The sequence below is a fragment of the Bos taurus genome, chromosome 20, assembly GCF_002263795.3.
Source record: "Bos taurus isolate L1 Dominette 01449 registration number 42190680 breed Hereford chromosome 20, ARS-UCD2.0, whole genome shotgun sequence".
Lineage (NCBI taxonomy): Eukaryota > Metazoa > Chordata > Mammalia > Artiodactyla > Bovidae > Bos > Bos taurus.
The window spans coordinates 23,785,371-23,802,995 of record NC_037347.1 but is presented as its reverse complement, the minus strand read 5'-3'; the positions used below and the strand labels follow the sequence as shown (position 1 = coordinate 23,802,995).

General features: G+C 34.7%; 1 protein-coding gene across 2 annotated transcripts in view; it reads left to right on the top strand.

Annotated features, from left to right (window-relative positions):
* Positions 1-17,625, top strand: part of MTREX (Mtr4 exosome RNA helicase) — a 91,241-nt gene that overhangs the window by 27,104 nt on the left and 46,512 nt on the right. For both annotated transcript variants that reach the window (NM_001099012.1, XM_059878727.1), the window contains 11 exon segments: positions 295-469; positions 1,623-1,713; positions 2,905-3,029; positions 4,592-4,690; positions 5,083-5,185; positions 6,229-6,360; positions 8,194-8,273; positions 10,228-10,338; positions 12,199-12,300; positions 14,417-14,542; positions 17,362-17,512. In NM_001099012.1, coding sequence (NP_001092482.1) covers positions 295-469; positions 1,623-1,713; positions 2,905-3,029; positions 4,592-4,690; positions 5,083-5,185; positions 6,229-6,360; positions 8,194-8,273; positions 10,228-10,338; positions 12,199-12,300; positions 14,417-14,542; positions 17,362-17,512 — 1,295 coding nt within the window.

Below are 17,625 nucleotides of genomic sequence, written 5' to 3'. Positions count from 1 at the left end.
GAAATAGGGTAGCTATTAGTAATTCATTGATATTAGTAATTAAATTACATTAACTCCAAGACACCAGAGTTAAAAATGTTTTTTGTTCATTTAGACCACTGTTCTTCAGATTTGTCATGATTATTATTATAGTTTGTTGAAAGTGAATAGAATAAGACATTAATATTTTACAGAGTCTTTAGATAATGAGGAAAAATTTGGACACAATTTATAAATTAATATAATTTATAAAATCACATACTTCTAAAGAGTTTTTTGTAAACAGTTTATTCTTACTTATTTTCACATTTTTAGATATGCCATTGCATTGGCGCTAAGAGAAAAACAACGTGTAATATTTACTAGCCCAATTAAGGCCCTGAGTAACCAGAAATACCGTGAAATGTATGAAGAATTTCAAGATGTTGGTCTGATGACTGGAGATGTTACTATTAATCCTACAGCATCCTGTCTTGTTATGACCACAGAGGTAATTTATATGATGTCTCATCTAATTTTTCCTTTTTAATTTAATTAATGTGATTCATCAGTTAAAACAGCTAATGTTTTATTACTTGCTCTATACAGGTAAAAGGCAATACTTTCTGAGTATATTTACTTGAAAGGGGTAGTAGAGTTTATCTTACAACAAATTGTTTCAGTTTAGTGTAAATTTCCATTATTTCTGTCATCATATAATAAAGTTGCATAAAGTATTTTTAAAGGATATTGCCAGTGACATGATAATAGTTTGATGATTTTATATAGTTTCAATGATTGGAGTACATACCTTTGAATAAGTTGTGGGACCTTCTTTATTAATTTTTTTTTCTTTTGCATCTGAGTGTTGATACAAATAGATAAATAGCTTTTTAAAAAATGCCCAGTTATGTTTAGCTTCTTCCCATAATCACAGTTAAGTTTTGCATATACTTATGATGGACGTGAGTCTCAGTGAACTCCGGGAGTTGGTGATGGACAGGGAGGCCTGGCGTGCTGTGATTCATGGGGTCGCAGAGTCGGACACGACTGAGCGACTTATCTGATCTGATCTGATCTGATAGCATCTTACATTTTGGACACTTAGCTGTCTTTACTAAGTACTTTTCTACATGCTTGAATTACTAGAGAGCATAAATTAGCTTCTGGTTTTAGAGTCAGCCGAAAGCATTGCTCATGTTCATCTTGATCCCCAAGATAAGTTTATTTTCCATTTTCAAAACTTTCTTCCATCCATAGAAAAATTTCTTTAACTCAGAAATCTGAAGAACAGTTGCTAGGAAGTATTCATGTTGTTAAGATGAGGTAGAAAAAATCAGTAGCAGTATGAGATTCGTTGTGTTAGATAGAAGATGATTTTAAGTTACTTTTGTTTCCTAGCAAGTGTAGGTCTTGAGTGAAGTGCTTTACATAAAAAGGATGCAGCTTCATATTCAAGGTATATGGATATGGAGTTGATAGTAATTCTCTCCATGGATTATATATGATTACTAACTTGAGAAGCAAAGGAGTATTATATACTTAAGATATGTAACGGTCTAAAATTATTTTAATGTTTCTGTTAAAAAAGAATATACAAAATTTCTTGTTAGAAGAGTTTTTGGTATGTCAGAATCCTGCTAAATCTTCTACTTCTTTTTTAGATTTTGAGAAGTATGCTGTACAGAGGTTCTGAAGTTATGCGAGAAGTTGCCTGGGTCATTTTTGATGAAATTCATTACATGAGAGATTCAGGTATATTCTGTAGTGTTATTGAGATGTGTGCCATGTTATTTAGGAATGAAATTAGGAATTTTGAACAAGTTATCTTACTTATGGGTAGAGTTGTAGTAAACTAAATTGTGGATAACATGATATAGTTTTTCTGGTTGGACCTCATTCAGTTACAGCTTCTTGAATAGTAACAACTTCTGGGTGAGAAAATGCAACTTCAGATTTTAAAATGAAATTAAAATTAGTTTGCTTTTAATAGAGAGTTCTCTAATATATCTAATATTAAAGAATTTCCAAAACTGCTGGCCTACAGAGTTAACTTTCTTGATTTTTATCAATTTATTTTAGTTTTTTAAAAAAACTAAGAAATGCATGTTTATGATTTAAACAATGAGAATTATGAGATAAAAATGAACAACAACAAAAAAAATCTCTTAACCTGAACTATTGCACTACTATAATGGAAAAGTAAGTATACTTGGGATTTTAGGTAGAACGTGGCAGAAATTAACATATTTAAAAGTTAAATGTTTAATATGTACACACTTGAAGCTTAGTTTTTATTTGGCTAAAGCACTGAGTTAACCTGTATTTATAGGAAAAATAATACAATTTAAAGAAATCATTTACCCTTTGTAAAATTTTACTCTTACTAAATTCAAAAGATTAAATTATAAAGTTATTTTTGTTTTTAAATTATGAATCTTTTATTGATTTGTTCATTTGGAAGGAAATTCTCAAATGGATTTTCCTGTTTGTTTTTTACATTTTAATAAAAGTGACTTATAGTTTTGTTGTTTATCAGATCCTTTCATCTCTAGAAATCATGAGGGTAATTTAGATGAAAGGCACTGTGGTATAGTAATAGTGTTTCTTTGAAATCTGTTCTGTGACCTTCTGTAAGCCAATAACTTCTGCTTCTCTAAGTGAGATGGAAATACTGTTTCCATTGTCCTGGGATTCTTGTTAGACTGAACAGGATTCAATTTGGAGCTGCTTTTTTTGCAGGCCGTTATTTCAGAGTACACTGTGTTTATCGTGGTCTAGTCTACTAACTTTCTACTAGATGCAGTTCATGGTTAGAAAGTAGTTTACAGTAAGGATCTGTGGCTAAAAATATCTTTGCGTAAAGTGATCTGCATTTCTGATAATTGAGCATGAGAGAAAATGATAAAGTGACATTGAATTCCAAGGTATATTTGTATTTTTCAGAGCGTGGTGTCGTATGGGAAGAAACTATTATTTTGCTTCCTGATAACGTTCACTATGTCTTTCTTTCGGCTACTATTCCAAATGCCCGACAGTTTGCTGAGTGGATTTGCCACTTACATAAACAGGTATTTTCTTTGTCTTTTTTGATGTTTTCAATACTTAAATATTACAAGTTTGCCTTTCTTTTTTTTTTTTTAATTTTATTTTATTTTTAAACTTTACAATATTGTATTAGTTTTGCCAAATATTGAAATGAATCCGCCACAGGTATACCTGTGTTCCCCATCCTGAACCCTCCTCCCTCCTCCCTCCCCATACCCTCCCTCTGGGTCGTCCCAGTGCACCAGCCCTAAGCATCCAGTATCGTGTATTGAACCTGGACTGGCGACTCGTTTCATACATGATATTATACATGTTTCACTGCTATTCTCCCAAATCTCCCTACCCTCTCCCTCTCCCACAGAGTCCATAAGACTGATCTATACATCAGTGTCTCTTTTGCTGTCTCGTACACAAGGTTATTGTTACCATCTTTCTAAATTCCATATATATGCGTTAGTATACTGTATTGGTGTTTTTCTTTCTGGCTTACTTTGCCTTTCTATATCCTATACTTTGTTCCTAATGCTACCTAGAATAAATAAGACATTTTAATGTAAATCTACTTTTCAAAGCAAGCAAGCTTATCAAAATCAACTAAGTTTTTATACGTGTGAATTTCTGAATCCAACTCAAACCCAGTACATCAAAATCTCTGAGAGTAGGATCCTGGGTCATGAAATTTTTAACTTTCAGAAGCTCCCAAATTGATCCTGATGACTTGCCAGGTTTGTAAACTACTGCATCTCCTTATACAGGGAGCCATGAATACTAGTAGAAAATTTCCTCTAAGACCTTGGTACCAGAAGAAAAGCTGGGCCTCTCTTGAGAGTGTGGGCTTGCCTTGTGGCTCAGCTGGTAAAGAATCTGCCTGCAATGCGGGAGACCTGGGTTTGATCCCTGGGTTGGGAGGATCCCCTGGAGAAGGGAAAGGCTACCCACTCTAGTATTCTGGCCTGGAGAATTCCATGGACTATAGTCTATGGGGTCGCAAACAGTGGACAGGACTGAGCAACTTTGACTTCACTTCTTGAGAGTGTGATTTGATTTTTCTCATGTAAACGCAGACTTTTTATTGACTGCTTTTCCTTTTTGCTTTTCTAGTCCAATTTTAGGAGCATTAAAGGACCTTATGACAAGCATTTGTTCATGTATTCTTTATTTGATTTTTCTGCCCTTATTTTTCCTTTATACCAGAAGGTTCACAAATTTATTTTTATCCATTTATTACCTCTTTAGTGGTATTTTTGTAACACCCATGTTGCTCCTGTAGGATAGAATCTCAGTGAATCTTCTGGAATAGATCAACCTCTTGTTTTAGTAAAGCTGTAAAAAGTCTCTGTGGGGTCGAGAAGTCCCATTTTACCTCAGTACATTCTGTGTTGCCATACTGCTGCTGCTGCTGCTAAGTCACATCAGTCCTGTCCGATTCTGTGCGACTCCATAGACGGCAGCCCACCAGGCTCCTCCGTCCCTGGGAATAGAAGTCTTCCTTAATTACAGCATCATAGGTCTGAAGTATATGAAATCATTATGGAAACTCTAATCATGTATTTGTCCTTGATTTTAATTTTCTTTGTTTTTACAGCCTTGTCACGTAATTTACACAGATTATCGGCCTACTCCATTACAGCACTATATTTTTCCAGCCGGGGGAGATGGCCTGCACCTTGTGGTTGATGAAAATGTAAGGGAGTAATTATCATTCTTATTCTTTAATATCACATAACTGCTTATACCCGCTTTTCTTTAAACTAGAGAAGAACTGTTTTTTTTTCCCCTAGTTTTTATAGTCCAAAGTTATTGTTGATTTTCTTTGTATATGTATTTTTATTTCAAAAATTATATTTAAGATGTATATTTTTTAAATGCATGAATTAGATTCCCCTCCTTTTCCAGTATTTTTAAATGCCTTGAAAATAAGGGGCTCTGTACATGTTTCAGATATCTTATGGTTTTGCTTTTTCTAGTTTTATTATTAAATTATTTATTTGAGGAAGCTTTGTTTTGAGGTAAAAAAAAGTTTGGATTATGATTAAGTATTAGTGAAGTTATATAGAAAAATATTTGTGATGCTAGGGTGACTTCAGAGAAGATAATTTTAATACTGCAATGCAAGTACTTCGAGATGCTGGTGATTTGGCAAAAGGAGATCAGAAGGGGCGAAAAGGAGGAACAAAAGGTAACTTAGAACTTTGTTTTTGAGAATTTTACATGAAAATTGTATTTTCAAATTACATTTTTTAAATAACATTTTCCCCCCTCTGGAAGCTATATAGATGTCTAGATAGTATGTGATAAAATTGAATGAGTAGAAATTTATGTCTTTTCTACATGACATTTGTTGAGAGATAGTTCATTTTACAATTGACCTGTTAAATTATGCAATTCAGTGGTTATTAGTATAGTCAAAGAATTATGCAGCTGTCATCACAGTCAATTTTTTTAATTGAAATACAATTCACATACTATTGAAGTCACCATTTTTTAAGGGTGCAATTAAGTGGGTTTTAGTATAGTCAGAAAGTTCTGCAACTACTTTGTAATTCTAGAACATTTTCATTAACTCAGAAAGAAACCCCATACCCATTCGTGGTCATTGTTTATTTTCTCCCAACCTCTTCTCTACCCCTCAACCTTAAATAATCACTAATCTAGTTTCTATTTCTGTTTTCCTTTTGTAGACATTTCATATAAATGGAATCATGATATGTGCAGTCTTTTGCATCTGACTTCCTTCAGTTAGCTTTTTTTTTCCAAGTTTATCTATGTTATAGCATATATCAATACATCATTCCTTTTTATTGTCAAATAATATTCCATTTTATGATTTTATGACAAATATCTATTCAAATTTTTGATGCATTCAAAAATTAGATTTTCTTTTTGTTGTTGAATAGTAAGGATTCTTTATATATTCTGGATACTAGGCCTTTATCAGATATCTGATTTGTAAATATTTTCTCCCATTCTGTAAGTTAAGAGTATCTTTATTGCTGGTGTCTATTGAAGTACAAAAGTTTTAAATTTTGATGAAATCTAGTTATCTGATTTTTTTCCTTTTGTTGCTTGTGCTTTTGCTATCATATCTTAAGAATGCTTTGCCTTACCCAACATCATGAAGATTTACTCCCACATATATAGAAGAGTTTTGTAGTTTTACAATGAAGTCTGTGGTCCATTTTGAGTTAATTTTTCATCATAGTTTATGTACTTTTTTTGCAGGTCCATCAAACGTATTCAAGATTGTGAAGATGATTATGGAAAGAAATTTTCAACCTGTTATTATTTTCAGTTTTAGTAAGAAAGATTGTGAAGCTTATGCACTTCAAATGACCAAATTAGATTTCAACACAGGTACTGTATAATTTCAGTATTGCTTTGATGCCATGTGGAAGTGAATGTAAATATATTTCTGGTAAGACAGCAATTGTGTATTGCTGAGATTTGCAGTTCACCTCACAGTTACGGCAGTAATTCTATCACATTTGTAAAAGCTTTAAGGCTCAATTTACCATTTCTTTTCCTTTCTTCTGTCTTTTTTTGGAAGATAAGTATATATCTATATATAAAATATTTGTTCTACATGAAATCCAAAGAACCCTACTAAGAAGTATTAGACTCATGCTCATGCCTTCTTATACTTTATTGCCATAGCTCTTGGTTACTGTGGTTTTCTATCTGATTGCTTAAGGTTAGTCTCTTGGTCAGACTATCTTCTGTTATGTTTCATTCTTCTGGAAATCCAAACCAGGAAGACCTGCCCCTGTACCTAACTGTGGCATAATTTTTGAAAAAAGTAGAAAAACTGATAGCAAGTCAACTTATTATTCCCACATATTAACTGTAAATGTAACTACTTAAATATCCTAGGCAAAAATTGCTGCATGCTGAATATCAACCCAGTTGTCATTTACTTCAGCCTTTTACATATCTAATCCTATACTGCTAAGTCGCTTCAGTCGTGTCCGACTCTGTGCGACCCCATAGACGGCAGCCCACCAGGCTCCCCCATCCCTGGGATTCTCCAGGCGAGAACACTGCAGTGGGTTGCTATTTCCTTCTCCAATGCATGAAAGTGAAAAGTGAAAGTGAAGTCGCTCAGTCATGTCTGACTCTTAGCAACCCCATGGACTGCAGCCTACTAGGCTCCTCCATCCATGGGATTTTCCAAGCAAGAGTACTAGAGTGGGGTGCCATTGCCTTCTTCAATCCTATACAGTGAGAAGTAAATAATATTTTCAGTCATCCAAAATCAGCTTTCAGTTTTCTTGTTTTCTCTATCAAGGCGTAGAACTAATCCCATGTATTTTTAAAAATTGGCTGCACTGGATCTTCTTTCCTGCACATGGGCTTTTCTCTAGCTGTAGTGAGCAAGGGCTACTCTGTAGTTGGAGTGTTCAGGCTTCTCACTGCAGTTGCTCCTCTTGCTGTGGGTCGCAGGCTCTAGGCATTCGAGCTTCAGTAGTTGCGGCACACAGGCTTAGTTGCTCCGCAGCACATTGGCTCTTAGTTCACTGGGTGGATTCTTAACCACTGGACCACTAGGGAAGTCCCAATCCCATGCATTTTAAAGCTAATTTTTACTTATCCATGGGTAAAAATAACATGGCAGATAACCCATATGCCCACCTAAAGCCAATATTTTTTGTCTTTCTTACTGAGTCAGTTGCTCTACTTAGAAATATTTTCTTATCACTACCAGTGCTGCATGTGCTGTTGCAGGGTTTTGTATTGATTAAGTCAACAAATATTTTTTGGCTGTTAACTTAATAGTCACTGTAAAGAAGGCAGTATAAATGGTTAAGAGTATAGGCTTTGAAATTGTTGATCTAACAGTTAATACCAGTGCTCATTATTTGCTGTCTGTCTCACTTTTCTCAATAGTGAGTAATAATAATTCCCATGTCCTGCAGTTTTTTCACTTAAATATTGCATGTATATAGTTAGTGTAGTTATTGTTACTGCTTTTATAAGAAAGCACTTTTATTCATGGACTAGCTGCTACATCTGTTTTTAAAGGCAGTGAATTTTATTTAATAATTATGTGATAAATTTGATGTGCTTTTTCTTCTGTCTTAAATCCTGAGTCATTACTTTTACTCTTCATGACTCTGTTCTTTGCAGTGTGGAAATTTGGTATCACCAACTCACTTAGATGTTTATATACCGTTGAATTTTCTCTCCTAGATGAGGAAAAGAAGATGGTTGAAGAAGTTTTCAGTAATGCAATTGACTGCTTGTCTGATGAAGATAAAAAGCTCCCTCAGGTGTGTTTAATGTCATTAAGTAGAGTGTGGATATTAACAGATAGTATATATTCACTTTGTAGTTCATGGTTTTGTTACTGTGTTACATATTGCACTGTTTGCACACTTCAGTAAATATGTTGCATTGTGCACTGAAATGATACCTTAAGTTTTATTTTGAACTTCGAAGATGGTGACGGAAGGAAAGATTTGCTGCCTTGAAGAAACTTTTCTCTGAAAGCTAGCATGGTCTGGAAATTACTGCTTCTGTTCCTAATACTACAAAATTTTTAAATGCTAATTTTAAGTCAGTCAGTTTCTTAATTCATAAGGGTAGCAGACACAATAAAGTACACCTAATGAAAATCATATTTAGTGAAAAACTTGATTTCTGCTTTTCTTTGGTTAATTAAAGTGGTTTTTTCTTTTGGCTTCCCTGGTGGCTCAGATGGTAAGGAGTCTGTCTGCAGTGTGGGAGACCTGGGTTCAATCCCTGGGTCGGGAAGGTCCCCTGGAGAAGGAAATGGCAACCCACTCCAGTATCCTTGCCTGGAAAATCCCATGGACAGAGGAGCTTGGCAGGCTATACAGTTCATGGGGTCCCAAAGAGTCGGACACGACTGAGCGACTTCACTTTCACTTTTCTTTTGCCTGTAAGAATTGTCTTAGGAGTTCTAAAATATACTCATGCCTCGTTGCCACTCCAGAGTTTCTGATTTAATTATCTCGTGTGCCCTGATTATTAGAATCTTTCAGAAACTCTTGTTCTAATGTGCATCCAATCCTGAGAACTAATTTTTTAGTCCAACCTAATACTGTGTGAAAGTTTTATTTTGTGAAAAGAAAAATTGGAAGGTCATACTCTACAAATGATTGCTTTGATTTGTGTGGTCTTTACAATAAGACTGCACTGCTTGTTTGTTGGTATTTAAAATAGTATTTAACTTACAGAATCTTACTGTGATTTTTCTTTCCAGCTGAGTTAATAGTATCTAAGGGCTGAGCCATGTCTTTATATATCCTTGTCATTCTAGCACACTTCTTTTCTTGGTTTTATTTTGAGAGAAGAGCTCCTTTGGATTTATTATTAGTTAGAAACATAGAATATTGATGGCAGAGACCTCTGTGAAGTGTGTTGTCTGTTTTCTTGGGGAAGGACTGCCTGACAAGTAATGCCTTTGTGGAGTGGCCAACAGCCCTTGTCTGAAAAGGGCTTGGGCATCTTGGGGCACATGTGTGTGCCCATCGCAGCCTTCACTGATGAGTCACACTGGCCCGTGAAGTCTAATTAAAAAATTTAATGGCATTGAATAGTGTTAATGAGATGGACCTCTAGAGTAATTTATTTGTTTTAAGATAAAGTACAGGTGCTAGTGGTAAAGAGCCTGCTGCCCAAGCAGGAGACATGAGAGACATAGGTTTGATCCCTGGGTTGGGAAGATCCCCCGGAGGAGAGCATGGCAACCCACTCAAGTATTCTTGCCTAGAAAATCCCATGGACAGAGAAGCCTGGTAGACTACGGTCCATGGGGTCGTGAAGGAGTTGGACACGACTTCACGACTAACAACCAAATATTTATATTAAATATGCTTTATAGTTATTTATCCCCTTTTGGTTTGAGTTGGCCAGTATTTTTTGTTTATTTTGCACAGATACGCACTTTGCCATTTAATAACCATTAATTTTTTAGGAGGAGATGAAGTGATGCTGGAAAGTTTGAATGAGGAAGCAAAACATTTATAAAGTTTATTTAAAACATATTTATATTAAAGCTGTGGCAGAGTTACATTGTGTTTTGTATTTAATAATCTGGGAATATAGGTTTGGTTTTTGCTTTTTTCTGAAAAAGTTGTATAATGTTTCTTTTAACAGGATTCTTTCTTGATTACTTACTTTGCTTTACTTGGTTAGTTTCACATTTTAAAAGTTCTTTTCCTCACATCTTTTAAAAAATATAATTTAATCCAATTGTAGGTTGAAAATGTACTTCCTCTCTTGAAACGGGGGATTGGTATTCACCATGGTGGTTTACTTCCTATTTTGAAAGAAACTATAGAAATTCTCTTTTCTGAAGGATTAATAAAGGTATGATTTTATTTTTACTATTATGCCCTAAAGTTGTGTTTTGTGGGCAGTTTGAAAATTATCAAGAACACTGTTCATAGGCAACTTTGTTTTTGTTATTGTTGTTGTTTTTAAGTAAGTTGAATGGAATGACTTGGGTGATGAACTTGATTTTTGTGTGCAGTATTACGCTTCATAAGTTTGGGACTATATGTAGAAGTCATTTGTTTCATTTTCTAGTCTTTATTGATTTGGCCGCACTGGGTCTTAGCTGCCACATGAGGGATCTTTGGCTGTGGCATGTAGGGTCTCTTAGTTGCAGCAGGTGAAGTCTTGGTTGTGGCATGTTGGATCTAGAGTCTTAGCCACTGTGCCTGCCACCAGATAAGTCCCTCTTTTCCTAGTCTTAAAGTAAGAAATGGTATCATTACTGAATACAGTGTAGAATTTTCCAGGTGTTATTTAATGATCACACCTAGAGTTGATTCTGTAAGTGAACTCCTTTCTTTATACAGATTAAAAGGACTAGTTTAGAGAAAACAAGGAGAGTTGCCAGTTAGACTTGTCAAAGAGCTATTTAGGATGTTCTCATTCAAATTGAAGAGAGTGTAACTTAATTTTTAATATTATGTCAATACCTGTACCCAGTAACAGACTATTGAAAATGGAAAACAACTCCAAAATGTTGTCATAAACCTTTATATGACTCAAATTATTTTATGTTTAAAACTCAAATTAGAGATTTGTCATGAGAACTTTAGTACTAAATAGGATATTTAAAAGAAATTTATTCACCCTAAAAAGACCATACTTGAAGTATTTTAGATAAAGAATTGGTCACTATTTATAACTGGGTCCTGGTAAGGACCTGTTGATGTTCTTACATAGATTGCATATTTTGTTTAGGTCCATTTTAAGAAATCTTTTAAGTATAGTGTAGAAGTCAAATCGAGTAACTGTACATAAAGTAAAACATTAAAGACCCCCATTGCCCTTCACTTCCCAGAAATATCTACTAGGATACATAGAAATAATACTTGATTTAATTTTTATACAAAAGTGATTATATTACCTATATTATTCAATTTTGTCATATGCATTGCTTTTCATTCATTTTAATAATTGAATAGCATTCTGTTGAGTTGATGACATAAAGTTTTTTTTTTTTTATCTCGTTAGCTATTGATGACAGTTTAGATTATTTAATAGTACTTCAGTGACTTAATTTGTACACATACCTTAATTTCTACACATACCTTTGTGTGCTTTCTGTTGGTAAAGTCTTAAATGTGAACTGAAAGTGCCGCCAATTTTGAAAGGTGTCTCTAAAACCACTGAATCATCAAGGAAGAAGCCAGGAAATCTTAATATGCTTAGGAAAATATTGTACAGCCTAATAATGCCTTGTCCATTAGGCTGGTAATAGTCTCTCCAAGTTACCACCTCTGGAATTAAAGAAAGACTGTTTTCCCTGAATTAAAAATTTTGGGGGTGGGGGTGTAAGGTACATTAAATATAATATAAATTTATAGTAATATATATAATTATATGTAAATTTAATAATTTGAGTATAAAATACTAAAATATACCTGGAGTAGCATGTCTTATTTTTGTATCATTTCATTAGCAACTAATGGAGAAGGAAACAACAACCCACTCCAATATTCTTGCCTGGAGAATTTCATGGACAGAGGAGCCTGGCGGGCTATAGTCCATGGAGTTGCAAAGAGTTGGACACAACTGAGCAACTCACACACACACACACACACACACACACAAGCAACTAATTTTAAAAATTAATGATTTATTTATACTTGAATATGAGACTAGTTTTTCAAGTTTAAAATATGTGTTTAATTGTATAATTATTCATTCATTTAGGCCTTATTTGCCACTGAGACTTTTGCTATGGGGATTAACATGCCAGCTAGAACTGTTTTATTTACAAATGCCCGAAAATTTGATGGGAAGGATTTCCGATGGGTAAGTAAAATAATTCATATATTGAAGTAACTTGAAGGTGTTAAAAATCACCTAAGATGATTTTGGCTCACATAGCCTTTGAGATTTTCAGTTCTAAATACTTAAGAATTTGTATGTGAGCTAATAATTCATTAAGATTAAGTTTTCAAATTCATTCTATCACTGTTTTTTAGTCAAAAATTACTTTTGGTGAAAGAGTTTGGTGATAAGTGTACAAATGAGCCATGACTGTTGTAATGCATTTTAAATATATCTAGAATTTTTATTTCTTAAAGTTTGTTATTTAAAACACCTCTGCTATAGTAGATACAATTGTAGCTCACTGTTTGCACAAATGTCTTTTCTAAAGCAAAAGTTGGGATCATGAGTGAAATGGTGAATCTGAGTAAAAAATAAATCCTTAATTCAGAGGCAAGTAACCCCTTCTTACTAAACCTAAACTATGGGCTTAGAACTATGGTAAATGCTGAGGATGTTAAATTTAACACAAAACCAAACCAATTTCTACTGTGAAGTGACGTAGTGCAGGTGAAAGTTATTTCGTGGACCTTGAGAAGTACATACAGGAAGAATAAAACACAAGAAAACAGTCACTTGTATATAAGGGGTCAGGAAAGATTTCATAAAGAAGGCAATCCTAAAACTGAGCAACAAACAGCAGATGGGTATTTCCCAGGCAGTCAGTGGAGCATCACAAGAGTGAAAAGCAGGTGGAGGAAGAGAGATTTCTAGTTTTGAATATTTAATGCAAACCAAAAATTCATATAATGTGGCATTTGGAGCAAATTATTAGCTATTCCTTTAGTTATTAATGATTTTTTTCTGCTTAAAGAAATATCTGGCAGTAGTTGCTAATCACCAGTACACTGAAAAATCTCTTGGTAGATTTCTAAAGGCAAAGCATTTTTCTTGATTTGTTTTGAAGTGTGTTGGATGCTAAACAGAAGAGAAATGTAAGTATACGGAGTCAGTACCATTTCTTTTTAGAAATTTTTACATAGCGTTCAAAAGCTTTATGTAACTTGTGACTTTTTAAACTGAAAGAAGACTAATTCATGTAGAATACAATTTTTAATGGTAAAGTGGATAAAGTCTTCCATGTTTTATATTTTAAGTTACTATACATTTTTAAATTCTTCATAATTTATCGGTTTAAAAGTAGTTAGTTCTTTGAATAAAATTAATGCTACAAGAAAATAAATAAGTCTTTTGTTACTTTACATACTCCTTGGCCTCCATTGGACCCCAGAGAAGGATATGGAGTCATGAGGGTAGTTGAATTTTAAAAAGGGACTTTTTCTTGATGATTCAGGAACATAATTATAAAATCTAAAGAGCATAATTTTAGATTATGTAATGCCCTTTAGCCCTGTTGAGATTTATCAGACTGCCATTTTGAAGTGTTCTTTTCTAATCTTAAGGTTGGTCTCAAGTTGTTAGGTTTGTTTCTACTGCTATCAGTAATATGCCTTCTAGTAGTATAGTAGTTCATAACCCTTCCTGAGCCAAACATTTTTTGAAAGTCTGGAAATGCTGCACCCTTTGCACAGGAGAAGAGTATGTGTGCTTACAGATAAAACTGCCCGGTGTTCAGTTGGTTCAGTTTTACCCTGGCAGACTGTGTGTGGGAGACTTACTAACCTTTCTCCTTTAGGTAGTTCTTAGTGATGAATGGCCTCTTTTGGATGCCAGGGATATACCCTGAGAAAATAGAAATTGTGCTTTATGTGTGTGTTAATTTTTATATTAATCCCATTTGGAAATTAAGAACATTTATGATCAAGTCAGAATTGATACTTAGTAGATTTGGGGTCATTGTTTGCTTTCTTAAACTTTGCTGTTTTCCAGAATATCTAGCTTAAAGATATTTTTTGCACCAGTTAATTAACCAGTATTTCCTTACAGCCATTTGATCATTACGGAGCTAAAATTTTGCAACATTATTAAGTATTGCTTTTTTGTCTTTTTACATAAATCTTTCCTAAAAGTTCATGTTTTTAATCTTGTTTCTTTTCTTCAAATGTATAGCTTGTGCTTGTGTATTTTATGATAAGACAAATCTTAAGAATATGTTTTTTAGCAGATTTTCTCCTAAACTTTGATTATTTTCATTCAGATTTCCTCTGGTGAATATATTCAGATGTCTGGTCGTGCTGGAAGGAGGGGAATGGATGATAGAGGAATTGTAATTCTTATGGTAGATGAAAAGATGAGCCCAACGATTGGAAAACAACTACTTAAGGTAACAAAAGTTCGTCTAGTCAAGGCTATGGTTTTTCCTGTGGTCATGTATGGATGTGAGAGTTGGACTGTGAAGAAGGCTGAGCGCCGAAGAATTGATGCTTTTGAACTGTGGTGTTGGAGAAGGCTCTTGAGAGTCCCTTGGACTGCAAGGACATCCAACCAGTCCATTCTGAAGGAGATCAGCCCTGGGATTTCTTTGGAAAGAATGATGCTAAAGCTGAAACTCCAGTACTTTGGCCACCTCATGTGAAGAGCTGACTCACATTGGAAAAGACTGATGCTGGGAGAGATTGGGGGCAGGAGGAGAAGGGGACGACAGAGGATGAGATGGCTGGATGGCATCACTGACTCGATGGACATGAGTCTGAGTGAACTCTGGGAGTTGGTGATGGACAGGGAGGCCTGGCGTGCTGCAATTCATGGGGTCGCAAAAAGTCGGACACGACTGAGCGACTGAACTGAACTGATGCAGGATTTGTCGTTCCGTGATAGGCTTATTTCATTTAGCATAATGTTCTTAGAGTTCATCTGTGTTGTTGCATATTGCAGAATTTTCTTCCTTAAGTCTGAATAGTATTCTGTTAGGTGTATTTAATGACTGTATATATTTTACAGTCATCCTTGGTATTCTCAGGGGATTGGTTTTAAGGACCCCCCCCCCCCCATAGCAGAATACCAAAATCCAAGGATGTTCATGTCTCTTATAAATGTCATAGTATTTGCATATACCCTGTATACATCTTTTTCTTTAAATCATCTCTAGGTTTTAGTATGGAATACAGTGTTAATGTTATTTAAATAGCTGTAAATACAATGTAAATAGTTGTTGGTGCTGCATGGCACATTCAAGTATTACTTTTTGTAACTTTCTGCAATTTTTTTCCCAAGTATTTTCAATCCACAGTTGATTGACTCCTCAGATAGGGAACCTGAGGATACTGAGAGCAGGCTGTATAGCCATATTTTTTAGTATCCAAATTAGAATATTGTAATAGTGAAATAAGGGAGTATTAATGATTATGCCAATATATCATGTGTAAGTTGGGGTTATCCTGGGGTCACTGGATGCAGTGTTACAATGCTGCTCCTGCTAAGGCGCTTCAGTTGTGTCCGACTCTGGGACCCCATAGACAGCAGCCCACCAGGCTCCCCCGTCCCTGGGATTCTCCAGGCAAGAACACTGGAGTGGGTTGCCATTTCCTTCTCCAGTGCATGAAAGGGAAACGTGAAAGTGAAGTTGCTTAGTTGTGTCCGACTCTTAGCGACCCCATGGACTGCAGGCCTACCGGGCTCCTCTGTCCATGGGATTTTCCTGGCAAGAGTACTGGAGTGGTTTGCTATTGCCTTCTCTGGTTACAATGCTATGTTGAGTTTAATGTGATGGAGAATTCAGATAGGTGTATTCTGTAACAGCTGGAATATAAAAGAAGAGCTTGAGGTTGGAAATAATCTCTTATAATATTGAAGCATCAAATTTCTTAAAGGTAGTAAGAGTAAAAAAGAAAAAGAATAATAAAAAGTTGGGCTGTTTGCAAAATTACAAAGTAGATGGAAGTTGACTTTCATTCCTCTTTCTGAATAATGTGGTTTTCATATAATTCCACATTTCCCTTTGGCTCTATTTTCTAGGAAAGTGGATACAAGTTAAGGTTTTTAGGGACTTACTAACCCCCTACGGTAAATGGCTCTTGATTTTTCAGGAATTAAGGAATATGATCATTTGAGACTGTTGAAAGTTCAACTCCTTGTCATAAAATCCTGTATGCGTATATTTATAATTCTGAATGCAATAAGGCTGGCTTATGGATTGCAGTTTAAAAGTTCCCGAATACCTTAAGAGTATTTGCATATTTTGCTATGCCATTTAGGGATATGAATGTTTTGTGACACTTCTAAGTATTCTAGCGTGTGTCTTCAAGAAGTTGGTCATTTCTCCTATACAACTACATAATCATTTTCAATCTTAGAAAGTATTTGCATTTAGAAAATAATATTCCTGAAGAAACATTGTAAGAAAGGTTTAGATCTTTAGAAAGTATTTTGGATATAAACCATATTGCAAATTAAGGTCACACTATTTTGTGATAAATGTTTTATTTTGCCTGGCCCTTCTTTGGTAATAGCTACAGTTAGGGAGAGAAAGAGGAATTGTCAAAGTGTGGATAATGACCTATAAATTTGGGGGAAATACTAGAAAGTTTTATGTCATTCTAGGAAACTGAGAGTTTCAAGATAGCTCATTTTTATCCGAAATAAATATAGTATGCTCTGTCAACATAGGCTAGGCTATGCTACTATAACAAACCTAAATCTCAGTAACTTAAAGGTTTGTTTCTCTTAACCTGTTCATCGCAGGTTTACAAAGGAGACTCAGCTTATTATTGGTTATGGATTCAAGCTGATAGAGAAACCACTGTTTTGAATATTAGCAGTCACTGTGCCAGGAGGGAAAATACAGCTTTTCACACCATCAATTAAATATTTGGCCAGAAAGTGATGTATCACTACACTCGATTTGCCCTCCACACTGAGGGCAAAATGTGTAATCCTGTCAAGTGCCTAGAAGGCAGACAGCTAAATGTATTTGGCCAGTAGTATATTAACTAATACTGTCTTATTTAGTTATTTTTACCCCCCTTCACTTTCCCAAAAAGCTACTCTTTAACAACTTTGTATGGGTCATTTAAAAGAAGGAACTGAGTATGTTTCTATAGTATTCTTTAATGTAGACTAAATTATTAAGCAGTTTGAAGTTAAAATGTTTGTGTGAATTTATTTGAAAAACCTATAGCATTAACATGTTTTTTTCTCTCTTAGGGCTCAGCTGATCCTCTAAATAGTGCTTTCCATTTGACGTACAACATGGTTTTGAACTTACTACGAGTAGAAGAAATTAATCCTGAGTACATGTTGGAAAAATCCTTCTACCAGTTTCAGCATTATAGAGCAATTCCAGGAGTAGTAGAGAGTAAGTATAAAATTACTGTAATAGCTTTATTTAGCTAGGGGAGACTAAATAGCAAGGTTGATGTGTTGTTGACTGCTTTGGCCCTTGGTATTTTTCTGGTAAGCCAAGAATTG